General features: G+C 46.6%; 1 protein-coding gene across 7 annotated transcripts in view; it reads right to left on the reverse strand.

Moving 5' to 3' along the window:
- Positions 1–21,502, reverse strand: part of PLEKHG4 (pleckstrin homology and RhoGEF domain containing G4) — a 95,443-nt gene that overhangs the window by 22,481 nt on the left and 51,460 nt on the right. For all 7 annotated transcript variants that reach the window (XR_008452061.1, XM_054078845.1, XM_054078850.1 and 4 more), the window contains exons 10-13: positions 20,983–21,131; positions 7,884–8,022; positions 5,287–5,409; positions 4,565–4,756 (exon numbers count right to left, since the gene is read on the reverse strand). Coding sequence is in view for 6 of the 7 variants with exons in the window: in XM_054078845.1 (XP_053934820.1) it covers positions 4,565–4,756; positions 5,287–5,409; positions 7,884–8,022; positions 20,983–21,131 (603 nt within the window). In the remaining variant the exon portion in view is untranslated. The remainder of the gene's footprint in view (positions 1–4,564; positions 4,757–5,286; positions 5,410–7,883; positions 8,023–20,982; positions 21,132–21,502) is intronic.

The raw sequence follows: 21,502 nt of genomic DNA on the forward strand, positions 1-21,502 counted from the left end.
CATACAGACGTGCACAAGCAGCCGAGTGAAAAGCCTTCTCTATATTGCTTCCAAACAATCTCAATACAACTGTAAGTCAGCCGGGGCGCCGCACGCTTGGTACTCACAGGAGGGTTTGTGGTGTCCACTGCTGGAGTCAGGACGGGCGGATTCGACTCAGAGGGAAGGTGCAGGAGATGTGCAGAGAGGTTCTCCTGCCAGCGGGGCCTGGAGGGATGGAAAGAAGGGCCCCAGCCCCTCTTTGGGCCCCAAAGACAGCAACACTTGTTCACGGGATGGAGCGCAAAAAGGCTGGCATTCCTACAGCAGCAAGGACAATGAGGAGGGATGAGGAGGCGCTGCCATAAACAAATGCAGGCCAGCTGGCCCTCCCCCAGGAAGGGCAGGCACCTCCTTCACTTGCCAAAGGCTTTGTTTTCTAAGCCACAAAGAACAAAGTGGCTGAGGAAGAGAGCCAGAGGAGGAGTGCAAAGGAGAACCCACTGTGGGGGCAGATCCACCCGTGAGTGCAGGTAATCCACTCTGGAGAGAGGTCAACACAGACGGAGAGGGGTTGGACATCTCTCTGCCCATCCAGGCAGAGCTCGGAAGCCGCAGCTCCTTGCATGCAGCAGACAGAAGCCAGGGACATCTGGAGATAACTAAGGAACCAGAACTAGCACAGGCTGTGGCCACAGTCCTCTGAGGGAGGTGATCCAAGGGGGCTGCCAGAGAACGCCACTGAAAGAATGGTTCATGGAGCAGAGCCCCAGAAAAAACCCCAAGGGAAATGCTACCATTTCTCATCCAGTCTCACCCCAACAATCCTCAGCACTGGGATTCTTAATGGCTTCCCCTGAGAAAGCAAATGCAAGGCAAGGGCCCAAGCTGCAACAAGCTCCCAAGCCATGGCACAGCAATGCCCACACTTTCCCTGAGCAACAAAAGAGGTGGCATCTTGCACAACATCCTGACAAGCAGGAAAAAGCCCCTGGGGCTGCCTCAGGCCCTCCAGTAATGATACAAGCAATTCAGGTGCAAGACTCTGGGTACCACGTCACCGCATGGCTGCAGGGCATGCAGGTGCTGAGCTAGTGAGATGGGACTCTACCCTTTCCGGCTGGGTCAGTGCTTCCTTCCAAATGAGCGACTGTTGCCAGTAAGCATCATGCGCCTTCGCTACTGACCTTCTGCAGAACTGGTTGTCATCTCTGGGCTGGCAGAGACCACGCTGTGTGCTCTGGCTCATTAGCCATGCCACCATGAGCTGGGCAGCTGCAGTCCTGACAGGGCACACAGCTCTCATGTGGGCCATTTCAAGCCTCTAGTCCAGACATCTGGGCACTTTGTTTATGGTAAAGTCAAGAGCATGCAGAGACCTGGGATGTAAAAGTGACCTGGGAAATAATTTTACCTAAAGAAAGCTTGAGAAAGGAAAAAATGTGAAGGCTGACAAGGTAAGCAGGGAGAAGGAGACTTGCTCTAGCTCCTCCTGGTAATCATGGTGTGCCTATGGCAGTGCCACTGAGAAGCCAGGACAGACAGTGAGAGCGAAGGGTAGTGGGGATCGTCCTTGCAGGCTTATGGTACTACATACACACCTTTGCTTGCTCAGCTTCCCAGTTGTCCCCCAAAGCACCATGTGGAGCCAGATCCCATCCCAGCCTTGGAACTCAGTAATCAAAGGACAGCAGCCAGACGAGGCTTGAAGCCACAGGAAGATGGCAGGTCCCCAAGCGTGCCCACACTGGGTCTGTGGTACTGAAAAACAACCCTCCACCCGCAGTCAGAGATGGGGAAGTCAGCTTCCTTCACCGCTCCTCCTGCCTCAGCCCAGCCACCATCCATCCAGTCCCTGTCAGGCATCAAGAGCTCCTGCCGCAAAGGAAGCAGGGACAAATGGAAACATCCAGCTTGGCACCAGTCATGGCTTTGGGGTGGGAACCCTGCCAACCCATGTGCAAGCTCCATGCGGTCTGGCCCAGCTCAGCCTGCCTCAGCGCAGGGAGTTCTGACAGACCATCAGGAACTGCCAAGCAGTGAAAGACACAGTACAGCATCTTGACAGACCATATGGTGTTATGCTGTCCTGTCCCACGGCCTGTCCAGCAGCCACAGGCGGCACTCTACGAAACACTTGTCCTCCACATGCAGAAGAAGGGCCAGAAGAACAAAGCCTCCCATTCCTAGGAAGCAGCAGGACGCGTGAGGGATGAATACTGTGATCCCCATGGTGGGCCCTCCACTCCCTTGGCACATGCTGAGATGTTCGGAGAGATCTGAGCTTGCCAGTGCATTACCATAGAGTACATTGCTGACGCATCCACAGGCTCCTTCCCCAAATCCTGGGGTCTGGCACGCTGCAGGGTCTTTACAAGAAGAAAATTCAAGGACATTGCTTAGTTTACACTTCTGCTGTCGATACCCCCTCAGATATTAGGGAAGAGAGACAGAAGTTAACCAGGTACTGACAAAATCACTGCAGGTCAAAGCAGTTCAGCATCAGAGCAGTGTAAAGTCAGTTTAGGTAGAATCCTCGCTTTCCCCGCATCTCACAGACCACAACACTGAGTTTGCTTTGAGAAGGTAGAAATTATTCTGGAGATCAAGATCAAAATAATCATCCCTGAAAGAACTTCCATGCTGTGCGGCAATGTCTGCACTCGTCCTACAGCTGCAGGATGTATCTCCTCCACAGGCCTGGTTTCGGTTGGCCAGCAGTTCACAATATACACATTATATTTACAACTCCAGCACTGTTTATAGTTCTGCTGAAACAAGGGAGATCAAAATCCTCCTCCCTCACCGAGATACCTCTCCTCCACACCAAAGCAGTGTGCAAATATGCTGTGCCACTATTGTTCAGTTCTCACTGGGGACATGCAGCATGAAAAGCACAGCCAAGAGAGACATTGATGCTGCCACCAAGGACTACACCCCCACCCCTCCACCAAAAAGAAGCTGTGTGAGTAGAGCCATGATGTCTTAAGAAAATAAATGGCCATCGTTGGGGTCTGTGTAACATTTGCAGCCCTAGGAATGGCTCAGGCTTTGAAGCTGTGGAAGAACACCCATTGCTTTTGAGTCACATCTGACTACCATGGCAGCCCAAGAGCGACTACCGTGACGTAGTTTCCATGCCCCAATGGAGAGCAGAGCAGCCATCGTGTACCACAGTTCATGTCTGTGCTCCAGAGATCTCCAGCTTTGGCTGGGTAGGTTCGTACAGGACCAAGCAAGACCTGGCACCTTTGTGTGCCCTCAGTTCATCAGAAGAAATATAACCACCACCACCTTTACCAGGATCCTTGCCAGGATCCTCCATGATGGCAACAGGTATTCAGGGACCAGAGCAGCCCCTGAACATCTGTGCTCAGTGAGTGAGCAGAGCACAGGTTCTTATGTTTTCCTACAGCACAGAAGGCACTTTTCTCTCCACTGAGATGGGGGTGGCGAATAAGTAAACGTTCTCACAGCAAGAGGGTGCTCCCACCTGCACAGTAAACTGCATAAATGAGCTAAAGCAGAGCTGCAGAGCATCACCAATCTCACACAATGCTCACATCCCAACAGCAGTGCTCTGGGCTGCTGTCTCCACTTTCCTCCCCTGCACAGGATGCTTTTCCATGTTTTCATGTTTAGCTGAATTTTCTCCTCCCTTCCCGAGCACTTTTGGCTGCCAAAACAACTCAGAGACAGCAACTAAGTGGCACCTACATCTGGTACAGCTTAACTTTTAGCGTCTATTCTTTCTGGAATTTGAGAACTTCAATACTCAATGTTTGTACAAGTGTGGAATAAATGGAGCACAGGCTCCCTGCCTTCTCTGCTTGCCAAAACTGTATTTTAAAATGCACTATGAAAATCCTACTGTTTATTCATCGGCAGCTTTAGAAATTAAAGGACACCAAATTCAACTGCAGGTCTGCTGAATGGGTGCATTTGCACTAAACCACACACGTGAGAAAGCAAGGCATTCAGCACAGTCACCACGCACATCTTCCTCTTCTGCTCCCCAGAAGTCTGGGCCAGCCCAATCGTCATGGGTTCCTCATCACCCCGTTCTGGTGTTCCGTTTCCTCACACGACCCTCCACAAGAGAGAGTCTGGGCTATATTTAGGGCTGAATAGCTGGGTGCTACTCCTGATGTGTCAACAGGCTGGATTTAGCAGCATGCGGGGATACCATGTGAGCAAAATGCAGGCAGCCTACCTGGGCCTGGTAGCCAAGACTGGACACAATCAGCCAGTCTTTTAGCCCTTGATGTCAAGCCAGCACTGCCATGATACTTCTGTCCACTGCAGCCATGAGAAGGGCCTACAAGCTACAGCTCACACACCAGAAGACCTTTATTCCTAAAAGATGCAGAGATTTTCTTGAATATACACCCACCCCTTCTTCCACATATCAACTTGAAAAATTCACTGCAGACACATGAGCATGAAGTGGCTTTAGCAAGTCATAGATCCAGCTCCTTGTTGGTGTGTACGCTACATTTCACATCTTTCATAAAAAAACACGCTCTGGACTGAGTCCCAACAGGCTTCTTACACCCTCCTCCATGCAACAGATGCCTTGTCTTACCTTGTCAAAGAACTCATACAGCCTGACCATCTCACAGATTCGATGCCTGTTTTCATCCAGCTGAGTACAGAACTCTTCCAGCTGATCTTTGCAGGTCTGCAGCTTTACCCTGTAAGAATGTACATCCACAGAGGAAAAGTCTTCCCACCGATCCATCTTCTTCAGTGCTTCCTGCCCCCTTCTGCAATATTCCTGAGAGCAAAACACAATTGGGTATAAGGATAGAGACCTGACATGGACAGTAGATAATCTTCAAGGTCGTTAACAGCTAGGACTAATAAGAGTGGTTTTAAGGTTCAAATCAGTTGCGCGGGGGTGTACTTGTTTACAGCAAAATTCTAGAGTCTTGACCTTTGTTATGATTTACATGAGCCACACAACAGCTTGGGAAGGCCTACACAGTAAGGCCACGGAACAATTAGGATTAAAAAAAAGTAAAAACAGAGTTACAAGCACATCAAGGGATTAACAAAAAAATCCATCTTCCCTTACAGTAGCTATTTTCCTCAAGACTAGCAAGTACCATCTACCGAAGGGCTGAACTGGTGGCTTTGTCTACGAGAGGAGAGCAGGGAAGCCAAGTAGTACAAGGGAACAGCACACACCTTGGTGACAAAATCTATCAATGCCACCTTAGCATCATGGGTTTGGCTGAGCACGTACGAGGCACATATGCTGCCAGCTCTGACTCTGGAGAAAATTATTTTCCAGACAACACTTACACTGGCAATAAGATCAAACTCCTTGAACTGCTTTTGCACTTGAACCAGCGTCTCCAAAGAATCATCTGTGTTGATCGTTTCCTTCAGCCGTTTTCTGCCAACATTCTCAATCCAACTGCTGACCTAGGAGAAAGGGAAACGCTCCAGTATTAGTCACTCAGTGCTACTCACCAAGGTAGGCCTTTATGTGGAAAGAGCAAGGGATTGCTCTCATAATGCTGGTCATTTCATTACTGGAAAGAACGTGCATGTACACTTCTCCTCCCCACATCCTGGCATTTCAGCCCGAGCCTCCTGCTAGGAGTTTTTCCACTTCAGGTTACTGAGTAATTGCAGAGCTCTGCTATTGCTCACTAGCCTTAGGCATAAACAGGGCAAGTAGCTGCTTGGACTCTGTTTGGGGTGAGCCATGGTCTAATGGAGCTCTGCAACCTGCAGGCTGGCCTGATATTCCTATTATCGTTACCCCCAAATAGGATAAAATCTCCCTGCTGCCAGATTTCCTACACCACTTCCCTTTTCTGACTGTCAGGACATGAACTACGTCAGTGTGAACGTATGGATGGATTCTCCCCATCTGCAATGTTTCACACTTCTCTGGGGCGTTCAGCTACTGCTCTGAAGGCAGCTTGCCACAAAGCTGTGCAGTAACTGCAGGTTCCTTGACGAAGTCCAGTTACTACCACAGTTATAAGCCTATATCCTCAAACACGGGGAAATGACTAACAAGAGTCTAAAAGCAAAGCAGACATCAGAGGCCAGGCAGGATAACACAGCATTTCCATCAACAGCAGGTTTTAAAAACAGGTTAGTAAATTTGTCTGCAGTGCTTCAGGCATAGCTGCACCTGCGGGGAGGAACAGACTAAATGCTTCCTAATGCCCACGCATCCTGTTCTCCTGTATCATCTAAATTCATATCCCAACTCAACCCCAGAGCCAAGGACAAACTCCTAGTCTTCTGGACTGAGAGAGGGTCTGTGTCCATGGAACAAGCCTACTGGCAAGTGGGGAAAAAAGGGGTGGGGTCCCAGGCTGTGACCCACGCTGTGAAAGTGCACACTGCTGCTGCCTAGAGCTCCTAGGCAGGCTTAAAGGCAAGAGCAGCTGCTGCTGACAACGCTGTTGTCACTGGTGATCTGCAAGAAAAGTACACTGGGAGCAGTCAGTTTTGCTCAATTCAATGAGAAAAAAGTTCAGCTTAAAGCAGGGACTGTTTGCAGAGTCTGCCTTTGTGCCTTTATCCATTTTTGTATAGTATTAGAAACCAGTTTGTTTAAGCGAGTCTTTACTAGGCTCTTGCATCACACTTCTTGTTCTGAACACAGTGCACAGCATCCAAGTGTCTACATCAAAATGGGAAGCCATTAAAATTCTTGGATCGACCTCGGCCTCTGAAAACAACAGGTAGGCTACAGCCTCCTCTGGAAATCCAGTTCCTTCCAGAGAGGAGCCCAGATCCTAGAAAAGCAATGGTGAAACTGGTCCAAGCACTGATCTTTAAGGACATGCGTTCCTAAGGAGAGCTCCAAAGAGCACACAACCCTTCACACACACAAGGTAATAAGCGATTTAAAAAACTTCTTATTGTTGACAAGTTACAGCAACGGAAATGACACGACTCCAATCTCAAGGTAGAGTTCAGGCTTAGGGACCACATCCGGGACCTGCAACACTGAAACTGGTCAGATCATGTAGGATGCACAGACAGCCTGGGCTACTTTATGACTTTTTAAGGTTCTCTATGTACATGGCTACAGGTTTCAAAAGCCCTTCTGAAAACCAATGCCTCTTTGCTTCAGTTATCTCATGGCTGTGAAGAGTTTCAATGAGCACCACAAGAAAGGAAGTTTTAAGCTCCCAGAGAAATGCAGGAGGGGCGGATGGACTGAGCATGGCTCTTAAGCTAAGGACAAGAGGCTGCTCCTCTGCCTGGAGACTGTACGTAGGGCAGCACCCAGAAGCATGGGAGCATGCCTGGGGCTACACTCGGAGGAGAAGGAGCATGCCTGGGGCTTATCAGATAGCAGGGACCTGATCATTGCACATGAATCTAAACAGCAGGGAACACAGCAGGGATGGGCAGCTAGCATGGGGTATGCGAAGTGTGACTCATTCAGCAGCAGGATATAAGCAAACACTCAAGGATCTACAGCCCAGAGAGGATGGACAGAGACTCATCACCAGCTTGTTGCCATTACTCTGCTGCTTCTCAAGGCGGGCATGAAGAATAGGGAGGGTACTTTTGCTGATCAATGTAAAAAGACACCCCACCTGCAAGTGTACAGGCAACCAAAATGCCATGGCACTGTGGTCTGGAAAAACATCACAGGTGTTTATGGGGTTTGGCTGATTCACACCCTGAGAGCAGCCAGGAGGCTTTTACTTGTTATTAAGAGATACCAGGCAAACAGTGGCTTGGTTTTCACCACATCTGAAAACATATCCCAAATCCTAATGTTCAGATGTCCTTTTTAAGCATCTACAGGCATCATTTTACACCTTCACAGGAGAGATCAACAGCCCCAGCATCTGCTGTCAGATGCACACTCAGAGAGTGGCAGCAGGCAGTCACTGGAACTGACAAATAGGCCTTACCTCCTTAAAACATTCTTCTACTTTCTCAAAGTCCATCACCAGCTCCAGTTCCTGGATGCGTTTGTTCGACAGCATCACCATCCGGTGAACGTCCTCGTCAACTCGTTTATAAAGCACACTGACAGCATCAAGTGCATCTCTGGAAAGGGACACAAGTCTCGTCAGGTGGTTTGCACCAGGTACTGCCCTCAGCGCTTCATGCAAACAGGACCTGGCTAACAGCAGCGCTTCAGTCATCATCCCAAAGGGACCCGTAAAGGCCATCTCTGTATGGAGAACAGAAGGAGAATAATGCTGCTCCCTTCACATGCCCATGATTCACCACTCTCTGATCCCGATGCAGGCAACCTGGCAGGAAGGACAAGAGCATCTCCTCCCAGCCAGGCTCCTTGCAAAACTTACTGTACTTGCCACATTTTCAGACAGGACACTCAGCTTTTCATTAATGCAGATTATTCCATCAGTGGGCTTTCAAAAAGCACAGGCTCAGGCAGGCTCAGTGTCTAAAACCACCATTTGAATTTAATTTAATTTAAATAAGTAAATTAGCAATCACTAGGAAGGAAATCTCTCCTAAACAACAACAACAACAACATCATAAAGCACTTGATGACCCACTCACTTTCCAGAATTTCCACCAGCCAAACAAACGTGCAACGTGTACAGCAACCCTGCACCAAGAGAAACTGAGTTTTACAATGTTGTCCTGGAAAGACAGAAAGACAGAGCTTCCTGTCTTGCACAGGCAGCTGTGCTGACCAAAGCTCAACAGGCAACACCAGGCGGCACACTCTCTCTGCCGGCCACAGCAGAAGTGCACCATCTCCATGCACAGGCAGGGGTGGAGGGATTCAGGCTGGTGCCCAGCGCCCTTCGATGCTGTGGGGGGGTTCAGGCTGGAGCTCAGTGCCCTTGGATGCCAGAGCAAGGGACTCAGCACATTCTAGCAAGATGATGAACATTAGCAAGGTCATTTCAGATAAGCGCATCACAGGTGCCTGTGAATTAGAGATGGGATCCAGGAGACAGAGTAGCATTCAAGCTTATTCCTTCTCTCTCCTATTTCTTCTGTTTCTAGATTTCCCCTCTTTTTACAAGTATCGACTCAATGGATAGCTACAACAAAGTGCTACAGCCTCTGTTAGCTGTGCTCTACACCAGCATATTCAGCTACCTGAGCATCTTCTGTACTCTCCCTAAACCAGTTTTCATTTTGCAATTGTCTTACAATGTTCTGGCTTAAAAGAGTACGGCCTTTTAATCATACTATTAAAATTATCCAAAGGACTTGTGAAATAGGTAGCTAATAAAACTCTGAAAGCTTTGCAATTCAGCATTCACGTTTCTTTCTTTCTTGGTTATAGGCGATTTTGAACCTCTAAAATGCAACTAAATACAAGGATTTAGTGGCATCCATCCTGTAGTTTTTAAATGGCATTTAACTGACACAAGGCAGTGCAATAGGTCTGGACAACTAGCTCTGCATAGCAGAAATCCACAGGATTTTTCCATTCAGAATTCCACCCAGTGTGCAAAAAGCCAGCTGCTCAAACCTCAGGCTCTTAGCTACTTTTGTTTTTCCTCTTCAAAATGCCATTGAACTGAATTAATTTCTCCAAAGTGCAGCCAAAAATACACAAATTGTTTCTGGACTAAGATCAGCGCTACTGCAGCGCAAAGGAGACAGGTTCTCTACAGAGACTCTGCAAGCTTCAATGGAATCATCCGAGCTGTAACAGTGCTCCCACGTTTCCCAAAACCACCACTAACAAACAGTGATGATATGAGCCTTCTGTTTTGTAATCCTTTCCTGGGGATGGACCCAGATCCATCCCCGGAGACTTCCAGCAGCAGAGCCATAACCACTGTCCAAGCAGAGCTCTGGAAAGTGTGTTTACAGAGCAGGTTGTGAAGGCCAGTTCCCATCAGCAGCAGTGACACAGCTAGGACAGCTAATGAGAAACAGTTTGGAAGATAGCTGGAAGTTATATTTAGTCACAACATTAATGCTGTTGGGTTTCATGCAGCAGAATGTATCAGTCAGGTCCTAGTCTCTGACTAAAGCTCCCGCAAAATACATTACTAACGGCCAGACAGACAGTCTTTGGTCTTACTCTTGATGGGTCTGAAACCCCTGCTGGCATGAATGGTCTCATCAGCTCAGGAAAGCACATCGACACAGCAAAAGCTCTTCCTCCCACCAGCACAGACAAACAAGCACCTGTTACTTTAGACATTCCAGGCTGTTACATGCAAACATTTGCAATCATCGTGTCGTGAGGCAAATATTTTTCCAGCCTTTCTCTGAGCTTCCATAGAAATCACGTTGGTGTTGATACTACCTCTTTGGTGACGCTCATAAACACGTTAGATTGGCCTGCTAGATCTTTCAGCAATGGGAGTCCTTATGTCCACCCAAACCCATGATAAAGCAAGCCTGGTTTCAATGCTTGAGGTTACCGTGCTGAGATACCTTGTTAAATCATAGCAACTTGAAACAAGAGTTCCAGCTCTTGCATTGGCTGACCTAGCATAGAGTGTAAACTGATCCAGGGGAAGGGAGCTAGGGAGTCCCACTTCACTCTTTTCCATAGCTGATGGAAGAATCAGGACTTTGGTTTTCTCAAATTTGAGCAATTTTCCTTGATACAGGAACAACCTGGGCTCCAAAGCTCTAAATACTACATACTCCCACAAAGTAGACAGCATATTTCCCAAAGTCACAAAACACAAGCTCTCCTGAAGACAACACTGCAACTGTGGGAAAAATCACCCTCAAGATAGAGGGGTAGGAAGCAATTACAGAACAAACATGGCTTAGGTATTTTTTTACGAACAGAAACAGGCTTACCACATGCTCCCTGCATAAAAAGGTGAATTTACCACACCATCGTGGTTGAGACCAGTCTCTTGAAGCACGCTTGGGATCAGTACTGGCCTCATGATCAGCAAACCACTCTAGAGAATGTAATTTTCAAAAATGCAGTAACAAACTACTCCTGGTGACCCACACACCAAGCCCAGAGGAGCTGAATTCAGCAGAAGAGAAGGGTCTCAGGTGAGCTGCTTGCTGCTGAGCTGAGGGACTGGAAAAAATCCAACACTGCTCTTCTGGCCCCACACATATTCGTCCCACAAAGTAAATTATCAAGATTACTAGCAATACTGGAAAATAAAGAGCCAGATCCTGAAGACTTCATTAAGGGCAAACGTCCCCTGCATCTGCAGGAAGTGGCAGGGAAGCAGCAAGCTAGAGCCTCCAGTTTAAAAGTGAGCACTTGGTCCTCTGTACCACTGGATGCAATCCATGTTCCAACAAGTAATGTGGCAGCTACAGACATCTACAGATTTAGAGATACTCCATCATCTTCCCTCTGTCTCAACTGATTCACTGGTGCAAAAACCAACACCTTGTTTTTGAATGCACACATGGAAACCTTTGCTTTACTGATCCACAGGCATCTCAAACTTACCCCGAGGCAGTCTGGGATGCATTTGAGAGTTAATACCATTAGCAGTGACTGGAAAGAGAATTCATTTCAGGTAAGAGGGCTGGAAACTAGCTCTTGTTTTAATTGAAAGTTGGGCTGTTCAGGGCATTTATCATTATCTATGATCCCTTACTCGTTATTTTGTTTTCTGAGACTACTTGCAGCAGGCTATTGATGCAATTATCAGCACACACCACAGCACCCAAGGCCGCCCCTTCTCTTGGTCCTGCCAATGGTTTCTGAGTGACTGCACACAAGCCATCTAGAAAAAAAATGTTTCCAAACAGCTCCTCCGGGCCCAGAGCCCCAGAGGGACTTCAGGTGTGGCCTTACACCATCCCTCCTCCTCCTTCTCACCACCGAGTTCCTCCAGCATCCCAGCATCTCAGTCTTTTGTTACAAGGTCCAGCCACGCTGTTTTCACACGTCCTGCCTCACTTGGCAGGCATTCATTAAAACCTCAATGTCTAGTTGTTGGTCTTCTGTTTCATCTCCAAGGTAACTCCATTCATATGTTGTCAGCTCTTGACAGTTCACTTTTATCAGCCCAATAGGCGTTCTGACTAACATCCATCTTTTTCTGTCTTACACATGGGAAAATTTCCACTCTGTAGTATAAAGTAGGTAGGCAAACCGAGTCCAACAGAGAAATTGCCCACAATCCATGGGAAAGTTTGTTTGCACTTGGGCACTTCCAGTGCTCACAGAAACTACCCATTGGGCGTTAAGCGTGTTTTCCCAAATCTCTGTACAGCTGTTTACCTATTTGCATACACCCATCCAACCCACATCTTAAAAACTCCTTCCTAAACCATTTCTACTATACAAATAAACTCAACAATATCCTGCAAGTGGGAGTTTCATAAGAAAATGATACCTTGCATAAATAACTATTTCTTTTTCAGAGTCATTCTTTGGAGTTTTTCACTCCTGTCTTTCATTGACTTCAAGGCAGCTTGGAGTAAACAAACCACATGTTGAAAATTTGGTTGAAGAAGAAAAAGTGACTTCCATCCTGCCACGCAAAGGGAAACACCTGGTTGTTAAGCACTTTAAAGATATTTTAATAGAGGCCCGTGCAAGTCTAAGGAAGAAAAGCAGAGAGCTGTTTGAATTCAGTGGAAAGTCTCATGTAAGCTTAGATTTCTTTGGATGCATGGCAATTTCCCTGCACGTGTGAGTGTGGTAGTAAGTCTTTCACTACATTCTTCCATGGTCAAATCATCCTAAGTAATTTTGCAATAGTGCAGAGTCAATATAATTTATAGCAAAAAAAGAGTAGCTTGATGTCAGTTTATGTTTCCCCAAATCCTGTTTTCATTGGGCAATTATCTTTTCAATGGAAAAGGTTTCGAATGCCTTCATTTCTCTGGAGAAATGCCAAGCAGTTGTATAATGGCAGGGTAATTTTAAACCTATAATTTAGAAAGACCATTTCTGTCTGAATCCATCCTTTAAAAAAGCTAGACTCAGAGAGTCACACTTTAGTTTACAAAGCAAAATACCTGATTTGTTGTCAAAAACAGATGGCCACAGAGGAGGCACCCAGCAGGCTTGCAAAAGCAGGTGCTGCATGAGGCACACACCAATGCCAGCGAGACACACATGGAAAAGTGCAGAGAGGGAAGCCGCAACTTACAGTCTGCCCCTTGATAAACTGTTCTAGCCAAGAGCAAGAAGAACAGCTAAAGTGAAAGCTAAAACCAGAGCTCACTCTATGAAGAACCTGGGTAAATTTAAAAATGGCAAAAACGTGCAGATGGAAAGAACACAAGACATGTAGTATTTTCCTAACGTACTTGATGAGTTTTAGGCAAATATATTCCATATAATTTGCCCTGGAAAACCAGGTATCCCTGATCATTCTGTAATTTAGAATAAATATGGTCAGATGGTAAAACATTAGCCTCATGAAGTATTCCGCTCCTGGTGCTGAACTTCCCTTGTGCACATCTCTACAGGTTTTGGCAGGAATGGAATAGGATCTGGCAACTAAGGCATTTAAAGGATGGGTTGGTCCAAGGACATCACCATATCATTTGTGCTGAAGCTTTGGCTACAAGCCATTTACACGTCCTGAGCAATGCTTCAGAAAAAAATCCTTCCAGCTTTGCAAGGAAAGTCCTGTGTGGCTGAGGGCTGTTTCTCAGGAAAAGAAATACATTAGAGCCTTTCTTGATCATTAATAAATATATTTCGGTAGCAACCTACTTGACTGCTGTATTTGTAATGATCTCACTAAAAGGAGGCCAACTTCAAATACACGGTTGTGCTCTTCAAGGTGAAAGCTTCACATGCAGCTGAGGTTAAAATTCAAACTGGCAATGATGAACTAATGCAGATTTTGCTAAACAGTAATTATTCTCAGCAGCACACAAACAGCCACAGCGGTTTTAATTACCTAATAAAAGTATTGGAGGAGCTCAGTACAGTTTTTAGAGTCCCAAAGTGTCCTTAGAGATGCACAGAGATCCAACACCAAGTTCGGGATTGCCTGTGGGACTCCGGCCACTAATGATGGGAACTAGCTGAGACTAGAGACCTGACTGAATCCCTCTTCACTGGGTTACTGGACAGGCACATGCACTGCCAGCAACCCTTCCAATTAATACAACACACTGCAGATCGTAATTGCTGAGAAAATCCTCTTCTAGAGCACAGTTCATTTAAACATGTTTTTAGCAGAAATATACTCTGAAGTCCCTTTAAAAGCAAAGAGATTCATGCATACAGTTTAACAAATGTCCAAGGGTGGTCCCAAGCTGTGACCTTTGCTTCTTTCCCAGCCTGGCTTACATTCAGTTACAATAAAATTGCGTGCAAACTCTGGTTGATTTTAAATCCCAGTAAGATCCATAAAACTGACTGGAAAAAAAACACACTATAAGAAATTCCAAACCAACAAAGTACCCTACTTATGGGGAAAGCTCACCCTGCAAGGGAGCCTGAGATAGGATCTGGAAATAATGTTCTGGCAACACCAAGCATCAAGCTGTGGTTTTCTACCACTTGTAAACAGCTTCTACCTCCAAACCCATCCCATGTACTTTAGCCTATTTATGTTTATATTTGTTATCTAGGTGGGCTTCTTCTAATATAACAGCTGCGTTCCTGGAGTTAGGACCACCAAGTTTACAAGAAATCCTGCTCAAATATATACCCACTGTCATTTAAAACCACATACCTATTTCCCTGCTATACCCTCCTTTTGCATGCTCCCAGTGGTTACGATACGTATAACAGTGACTGTGCTATTAACTACCCCAGCCACAGAAACATCTACCCTAACTTAGCCCTACAAAAATACGTGCCTGTGGAATGGTCTGGGCTGAGCCAGGAATTTCAGGCGGTTCAGCTAACATCCTACACTGGAAACTTTTTGCAATTTTTTCCATAATATTTGGAAACAGATAAACCACACAGTGTGTCATTAATTACCTAATGCCCTGTTGGCATGACAAACACTACAAACAAGAACAAGTGAAAATGGAGTCTTCTGGGTAAATTCCCACTGAATCCAGGAAGATTTAGGACATAAGACAGCAGAGAATAAACAGCAAAATGGGATCTGAGGGGGATCACCTCATGAAAACCCTAAAAGAACAATCAAAACTTACCTAGGTAGAGCTCTGCAATCTTTTACCTCCCTGCAAATCCCACAACTGGCTCCACACAGCACTTCATACACTCAGAGTGATGACTCCACACTCCTTTATGAGCAGAGCAACAGAGTTTAAGGCGAGTGCAAGTGCTTTTTACCAGGCTAAAAGCACCAAGCAAACAGAGGGAACAGGTTAGACTGTAATGAAAATGAATACCAAGCAGCACAGTATGTGTTTGGGTAGAAATGTTGCTGCGCTCCTCCCTCCTCCTAACAAACAAATAAGATTATGGAAGAGCACTGCCGCCCAAGCAGTGCTGAAGGCCAAAGTTTTGGTGTTCATCAGCATTTTCTATGTCACCGGCAACAACACAGGGGTGTCTCATGATAGAAAGCTGCCAGTCCTTGAGGCCAGGATTTAAGCAGTTTTTAATCTATTTCAAGGTATACTGAGAACTCATCCTACCCAAGAGGTGAAGGTTTTAGGATTGAGAAACATGCAAAGAACACCTATCAACAGAAGATGCAACATGCAGATCAGGTCAGGAGTGTGCACTAAGGAAAGTGTAGCATGAGAGGTTCCCAAAGCTCCCAGAGAGGCAAGAAGATAAGCAAGTGCTGGCTAAGCAAACAAGGAAAATGGCATCAATGAAGGGGACACAAGCACTGCCATCTTTTGAAGCAGATACAAATACACAGAGTAGCAACAATCAAACTGGCCACAGCAAAGACAGAAACAAACACATTTCTAAAGCAGACAGGGGATGGTAGAAGATAACAATGCCTCCAGGAAGGATTTCCCAATGTAGGTTGCCTGGCCATGGCCACCAGCATATGGCAGCAGCTGTCAGCTTGCAGGCACACATCTTGTACCTTCCGGACCAAGAATGACAAACATCCAGGTCTTCCCAGACTGAGACTTACTCACCAGACACCCAAGTCCCCCTCTACCTTGTCCCTAACTAGTCCCATGTTTTTGTAGACCAGCTTAGCCTCTCTTCCTCGACTCTCAGACAGAGTTTCAGATGGTGCTTGTGCAGTAACCTCGTCAGGGCCCCTGAGAGCTTGTGCATTCTCCAAGATTACTTTGCAGAGTGACACATGCCTGCCTTGGATCATCCCAGGAGCTGCTACTCATGAGAGTCTGGCTAAAGACCTACAAACATCAGCTCCTACAGCACCACACTGCTCAAGAGCTGTGGAGGCTGTTGGCTGTAAGACCACCATCTTTGTCACTGTAACTGAATCAGGTCCAGCACCATGAACCTGGCAGTGGCTGCTCAGGAAGTCTGCTCCACACTGCCCATTACCTCTGCTCAGCTCAGGTCCCCACCCAGGGCTTCCAACCAGATCACCAAGCCACACTAAAAATAGCCAGCTCACAAAACCAGCTCGTGGCTCTAGCCACTCCACCCTCAAAGCACAGAGACTAACTATACTGCCTTCTGCAAACAAAAGGAGAATTCACTCCTCCATCTATTTATAAGCTACTTATTCACAGCTTGCAAGCACAAATTCTTTTCAGATGAGGAGCTTGGGGGAAGAGATTATGCTTTTTCTGGTTCCACGCTGCACAGAGCCCAGCACGCAACCTGGTCATTCCTTCACTCTCTGAGGTTTTTCTCTTTCTTTCAGCTTTCACTTCTAGTCTTGTGGCTATCTTGCCTGCCAACATGCAGAACATGATGAAATAACACTCCTGGGCCACACTGAGAAGGCAGGTTTGCTGGTAAGGCCAAGCATGTGCCAGGTGTATTCTGGTTTAACTAGTATAAAGCATCTTCGTGTTAATATAAAACGTTTATATCTTTACTCCATTTCTGACTCATAGCGTATCTACAGGACAAAAGGCACCACTGGACACTTTGAGTAAGCAAGCGTTCCCAGCTTTTGGCTATGCTGGAGGAGCAGCAATAATGAGAACAACAGTGGAAAATGTCTGGCTAAAGACCAGGTTAAAAGTCTCCCTGCCTTGGTGCCCAGCCCCACGCAACTGCCTTGCTTTAGTAAGAGCTCTCACTGCTGCTGCCTGGCTCCTGGCAGCCTCTCCGGGCTTATGGTGGCAGCATCAGAGAAGTCTTTGAAATCCACCACAAAATAAGCAATGCATTAGCCTACCTTCCACAACTGGCTTAGCAAGCTGCCTGCAAGCCACAGGCTGGTAGATCAATATACTACATATCCTGAAGCCAAAGATACATCTGCAAGCAAACTCTATGTAAGCTATTAAAAAGGCCATGTTTATTAAAAAGTTCCTGTCCAAAAGTGCAAAAATAAGCATTAGTAACATTAAAGTGACAGATGGCATGACATTTGTCCACACTTACCAACAGGAACTTCAGCAAAGCTAATAGCTCTGCATTTCAATCCCCAGAAAGCCTGTGTCGGCAAAACCTGGAAGCTTTCAGCTAACACACCTGGAGAAGCACCGAGGCTTCAGTGGAGCAGATGGTGTAAAGGCAAAGGTGCTGGCTTTAAATCCAGCCAGCTGCACCAGTAATAAGTTGTAATGCCACCTTCCGTGGTCCACCTGCACCTTTTGGGTGGCCAGCCTGACTGAGACACCACAAAGATATTGGCTCATCAGCACCACGCTCACCCAACTTTAGGACAAATTCAGCCTGGTCTTCCTTGAGGTGGGAGAGCAGTGTGGGATCAGCTGAGCACACCGTGCGCCCTTAGCCAGCTCCCTGTGATGGGCTGCCTGCAGGACTCATATTCTGGTAAAAGAACTCTTCCTTTCTAAGCTGGAAAAGGTTGAGATCCAGACAGACCGCTTGAAGTCTTCCTTTCACTTTGTGGATAAGTGGCTGAATGGCCAAGGCTATCTTTTACAGCAGTATCTGGTGGAGAAAGGAGTATGGACACTCTCGGTCAGCTCACATTGGGAACAGAGACTGAGCAGAGTTAGCAGTCAAAGCCACTGCTACAGCATCTCTCAGGATGGGACCCTCCAGGAAGGATTCCTGTAGGCTCTCAAAGCATCTGTCAGAGAGACATATGGATGTACCAGGGCACATTTCTCACGCTTGACCGCACCTCTGATGGGACCAGTTAAATTTCTGCAGGAACGGAGTTGTGTCCCTGGCTTAACAAACCCTCACAAAGCCAAGATCAGACCTGAGCAGCAATGAGATCCTGCTGCTCAGTGTCACAAAACACTCCAAAAGGGTATCTCGGCTCTCTAGGAGGGCAGAGCAGGGAAGCATGCCAAAACCAACACCAAGGGAAAAGTTTCATTACTAAAGAAAGACTAAAGCAAGTTTTGTTTGCTGCATGTTCCCAAAAGGTATTTGGCAGATAACATCTGACTGGACAGAGCACAAGCCTGCTTCCTTGCCTAGCTGAGCACACTATCTCTAACCTGCAGTCAGGTGTTTTCAGGTGGGTTTGTCCATCGCTATTCTTACCACCTCCTGGTATTATTCTTGCCACATGAAGCCACAGACTAGCCAGAAAGTCAGCTGTGAGAGCTGGCAAAACACATCCCCTGCCAAAAAGCAAGTAGATCTCTGGCTTGTTTAATCCCAAGGTGATGGTGCAGCTGGGCTTGTCTTTGTATCTCTTCAGAAAAAATACATTTTGTATCCTTAGTTCTGCACTTTTGGTTGGCATATTTTAACTAAGTGGAGCTATGAGTCCAGAAGATTGCTCTTAAAACCTTTTCCTCTATTTATATGCAATCCTTGCACATTTTGACAGTTACCTGTTCACAGCTGGCCTCAACTTCAGACTAAGAAGCCTTGGCACTTTACTCTCTGCCTACTCAGGCTTTTGCACTACAAGAGAGAAGAAAAAAATAAAGCAACGGGGCATGTGATTAACATAAGAGCCAAAAGGTGACTCAGAAGGGTAAGGCCACTTGACTTGCTTTTGTAAATAATGTGATTTCAAGTATTGGAGGAGTGGGTGAGGAACTAAAGACAGTTAAACATTGAGCAAGATTTTACAATTCAAAACTCAGAAAAGCAGTACAACAGGCCCTGCTGAGCACATGGACACAACCAGTCCTGCTCCATTTTTACACGTCACCAGTCAAAAATCTAATACTGGGCCCACATATATCAACAGCTACTCCGTGCTAGCTTAGTAGGCCACCTACAATATTTTGTCCCCACCCTGCTTTGATCCAATCTGTCAAAGAAGCCTTTGAAAATCATAACCATAGGAGCCTTTACAGGGTTAGCAGAGCTCAGAACTTTTGATATCTGCACTTTGGAGGGAACGAGCAAGTGCAAAGCCATAGAGGATCTAAAACCATCAACGCCTTATACAGAGTTCTCCAGCCAAGTGATAGTGCTTTTTCCCCATATAAAAGGATCCTGTAACAGGGAAGAGTGGACTTCTTTAGTCTTCTGCTCCGAGTTACATGACAAGCAGGTGTTGCCTCAATTAAAATACTGCATAGGTTTTAGTTTCTGCAAGTGTTCCACAGGCTAGAAGAGGACTAACTTCCTCCCACTATATTCACTTCGGCTCCTCAGGCTGGAGGGAGCCACATACATTTGACCATAGCATACACTCTCCATTCATACTGGCAGGCAATGAATGTAACTGAATTACACAGAGAACATGCTACACAGCCCCGGCATATGCTCAAACAATGTGTAATCAAAGAATTGTGTGTATCCCCGCCTCTGCCCTTGCTAAGGTAATCAAAGCAGTAAAATATCCTTAGGGGCTCTGTCAGATCAGGTTTCAAAGTTGAGCATTTCCCTGCACAAGAACACAAGCTTAGCTTAAAACCAAAACAAAACATAAAAAGCATGCACAGTTTCCCTATTCTCAGAGGGCTCTAAAGTTGCTGTGTGTTGCTTGAAATAAAATAACTAAACAAAAAAAAACCACAACCCCCTGCATTATCTGTGCTTTTCATATCATGTGAGAATGGCCGTACTGTACTAATGCTACCCAACATTGCATCAAGAAGGCTTCACCAAGAGAACTGTGTCCTCACAGCCTGCCAGAGCTGCTGACAGGAGTCAGAATGAGCAGGGAAAAGAAACAGTTACGCAGCCTGTTCCCCCGCTCCCCTCACACTCAGCACCAGAAGACTGACTTCCATCTCCCAGTGATGGGTAGCAACTGTCACTGTCATCCACTTGTTCAATTTTCAAAGACAAACATGGTTCTTTTCCCAGAGTTTGGGTGAGATACTCTATAGGCTAATTTTATCTTCTCTCCATTCCCTCCCTTAAAACCTCCCAGCTTGTGACGGCAACAGAGTGTTTAACCAGAGCAAGGCTGTGGAGGCACGGAGCCATCCGCTACACCCCTGTCTGTATGCACACGCCTGTATTTATCTCACGCTTGGGCTGGAAGCTCCTGGGTGCAACGGCTGTCTGCCTACCTTGCTGTTTGCACAGCACATAGCAGAGGGGCCTTCACACGCTGATAGACTTCAGGTGCTTTACCAGTACAAACAGTAGTTGTGCAATGCCCTGGGGATTTCAAACAGCTGCCCTCGCTCAGTCCCCATTTCTTATACCAATTCCGAAATGGGCAGTGCATATTTGTTTGTGCAAACTGTACCAGTGTGTAAGGAGATCAGAGCTTCAGAGCTTGCTTCAGCCAGAAAGCATTCCTCGCAGTTAAGGTCCTTGGAAACCCCTTTGCCTAAGGAGTGCCTTGGTAAATCACACAGTGATAATGTCTTGGACCTGAACATTCATCATTGGCATCATCAATTAGGATTTGTGTTTTAGAGGTGCACAGAATATGCAGCCCTCTCCACTACAGGAGATGAGTCTGATCTGGCTTGGAAAGGAACTTTAACCTCTAACTTTAATCTAAAAAATTTCCCCCCAGACAAGTTTTGGGGCTGGGGAAGAAGCAGTCAGGACAAGAGTAAAATTCATTACGTTCTTCACTTTTGCTGTTTCCAATAAAAGTCCTTGCCACAGGAAGCTGCTCTCTAGCCTACCGTGACGATGCACCATCTCACCGAGACTCCCATTACGTGCTCTCTGCTCACCTTCATCTCCTCTTCTCCCACTCTGGGGCTCACCTGTAGTCATGGGTGAGGGTGACACAGGACTCCTCCTTCCTCAGCCTGGCCAGGAGTGCTCCACCCTCCAGCAGCAGCATGACCAGCCGTGGGTCTCCAAGAACATTCTTCATTAGCTGCCTGTAACTCCTCAGCAGCACAGCTGCCTTCTGGAGGGATCGCAAGAGTGAGAGGAGCAGTTACTGCAACGAAGAGGCAATGAGGGAACAGGCAAAAGCCAGTACTCAACCCAAACCACCACAAACCACATCTCACACTGTCCCACGCCAGGAAAGAGCGAGGTTGGTTCCTACACTTGATTCAAACCTGCCAAATCCAAAGTGATAAACAGTGCTCCTTATGCTTTCAATATTTTCCCTGCCGGGCTAAACTTTAAGCCCAATTCCTGTCATTGTCCTTACTTCATTTGCTGGGCAGAGAAAGAATAAGTTTTCCAGCCTCATTTTCCACTCACAGCTAGTTCCTACTGTTCTTAGAGCCTGGACCTGCAAATCTCCAGGCTGTGGGACAACGGATGTGA

Source organism: Cuculus canorus, chromosome 13 (assembly GCF_017976375.1).
Source record: "Cuculus canorus isolate bCucCan1 chromosome 13, bCucCan1.pri, whole genome shotgun sequence".
NCBI lineage: Eukaryota > Metazoa > Chordata > Aves > Cuculiformes > Cuculidae > Cuculus > Cuculus canorus.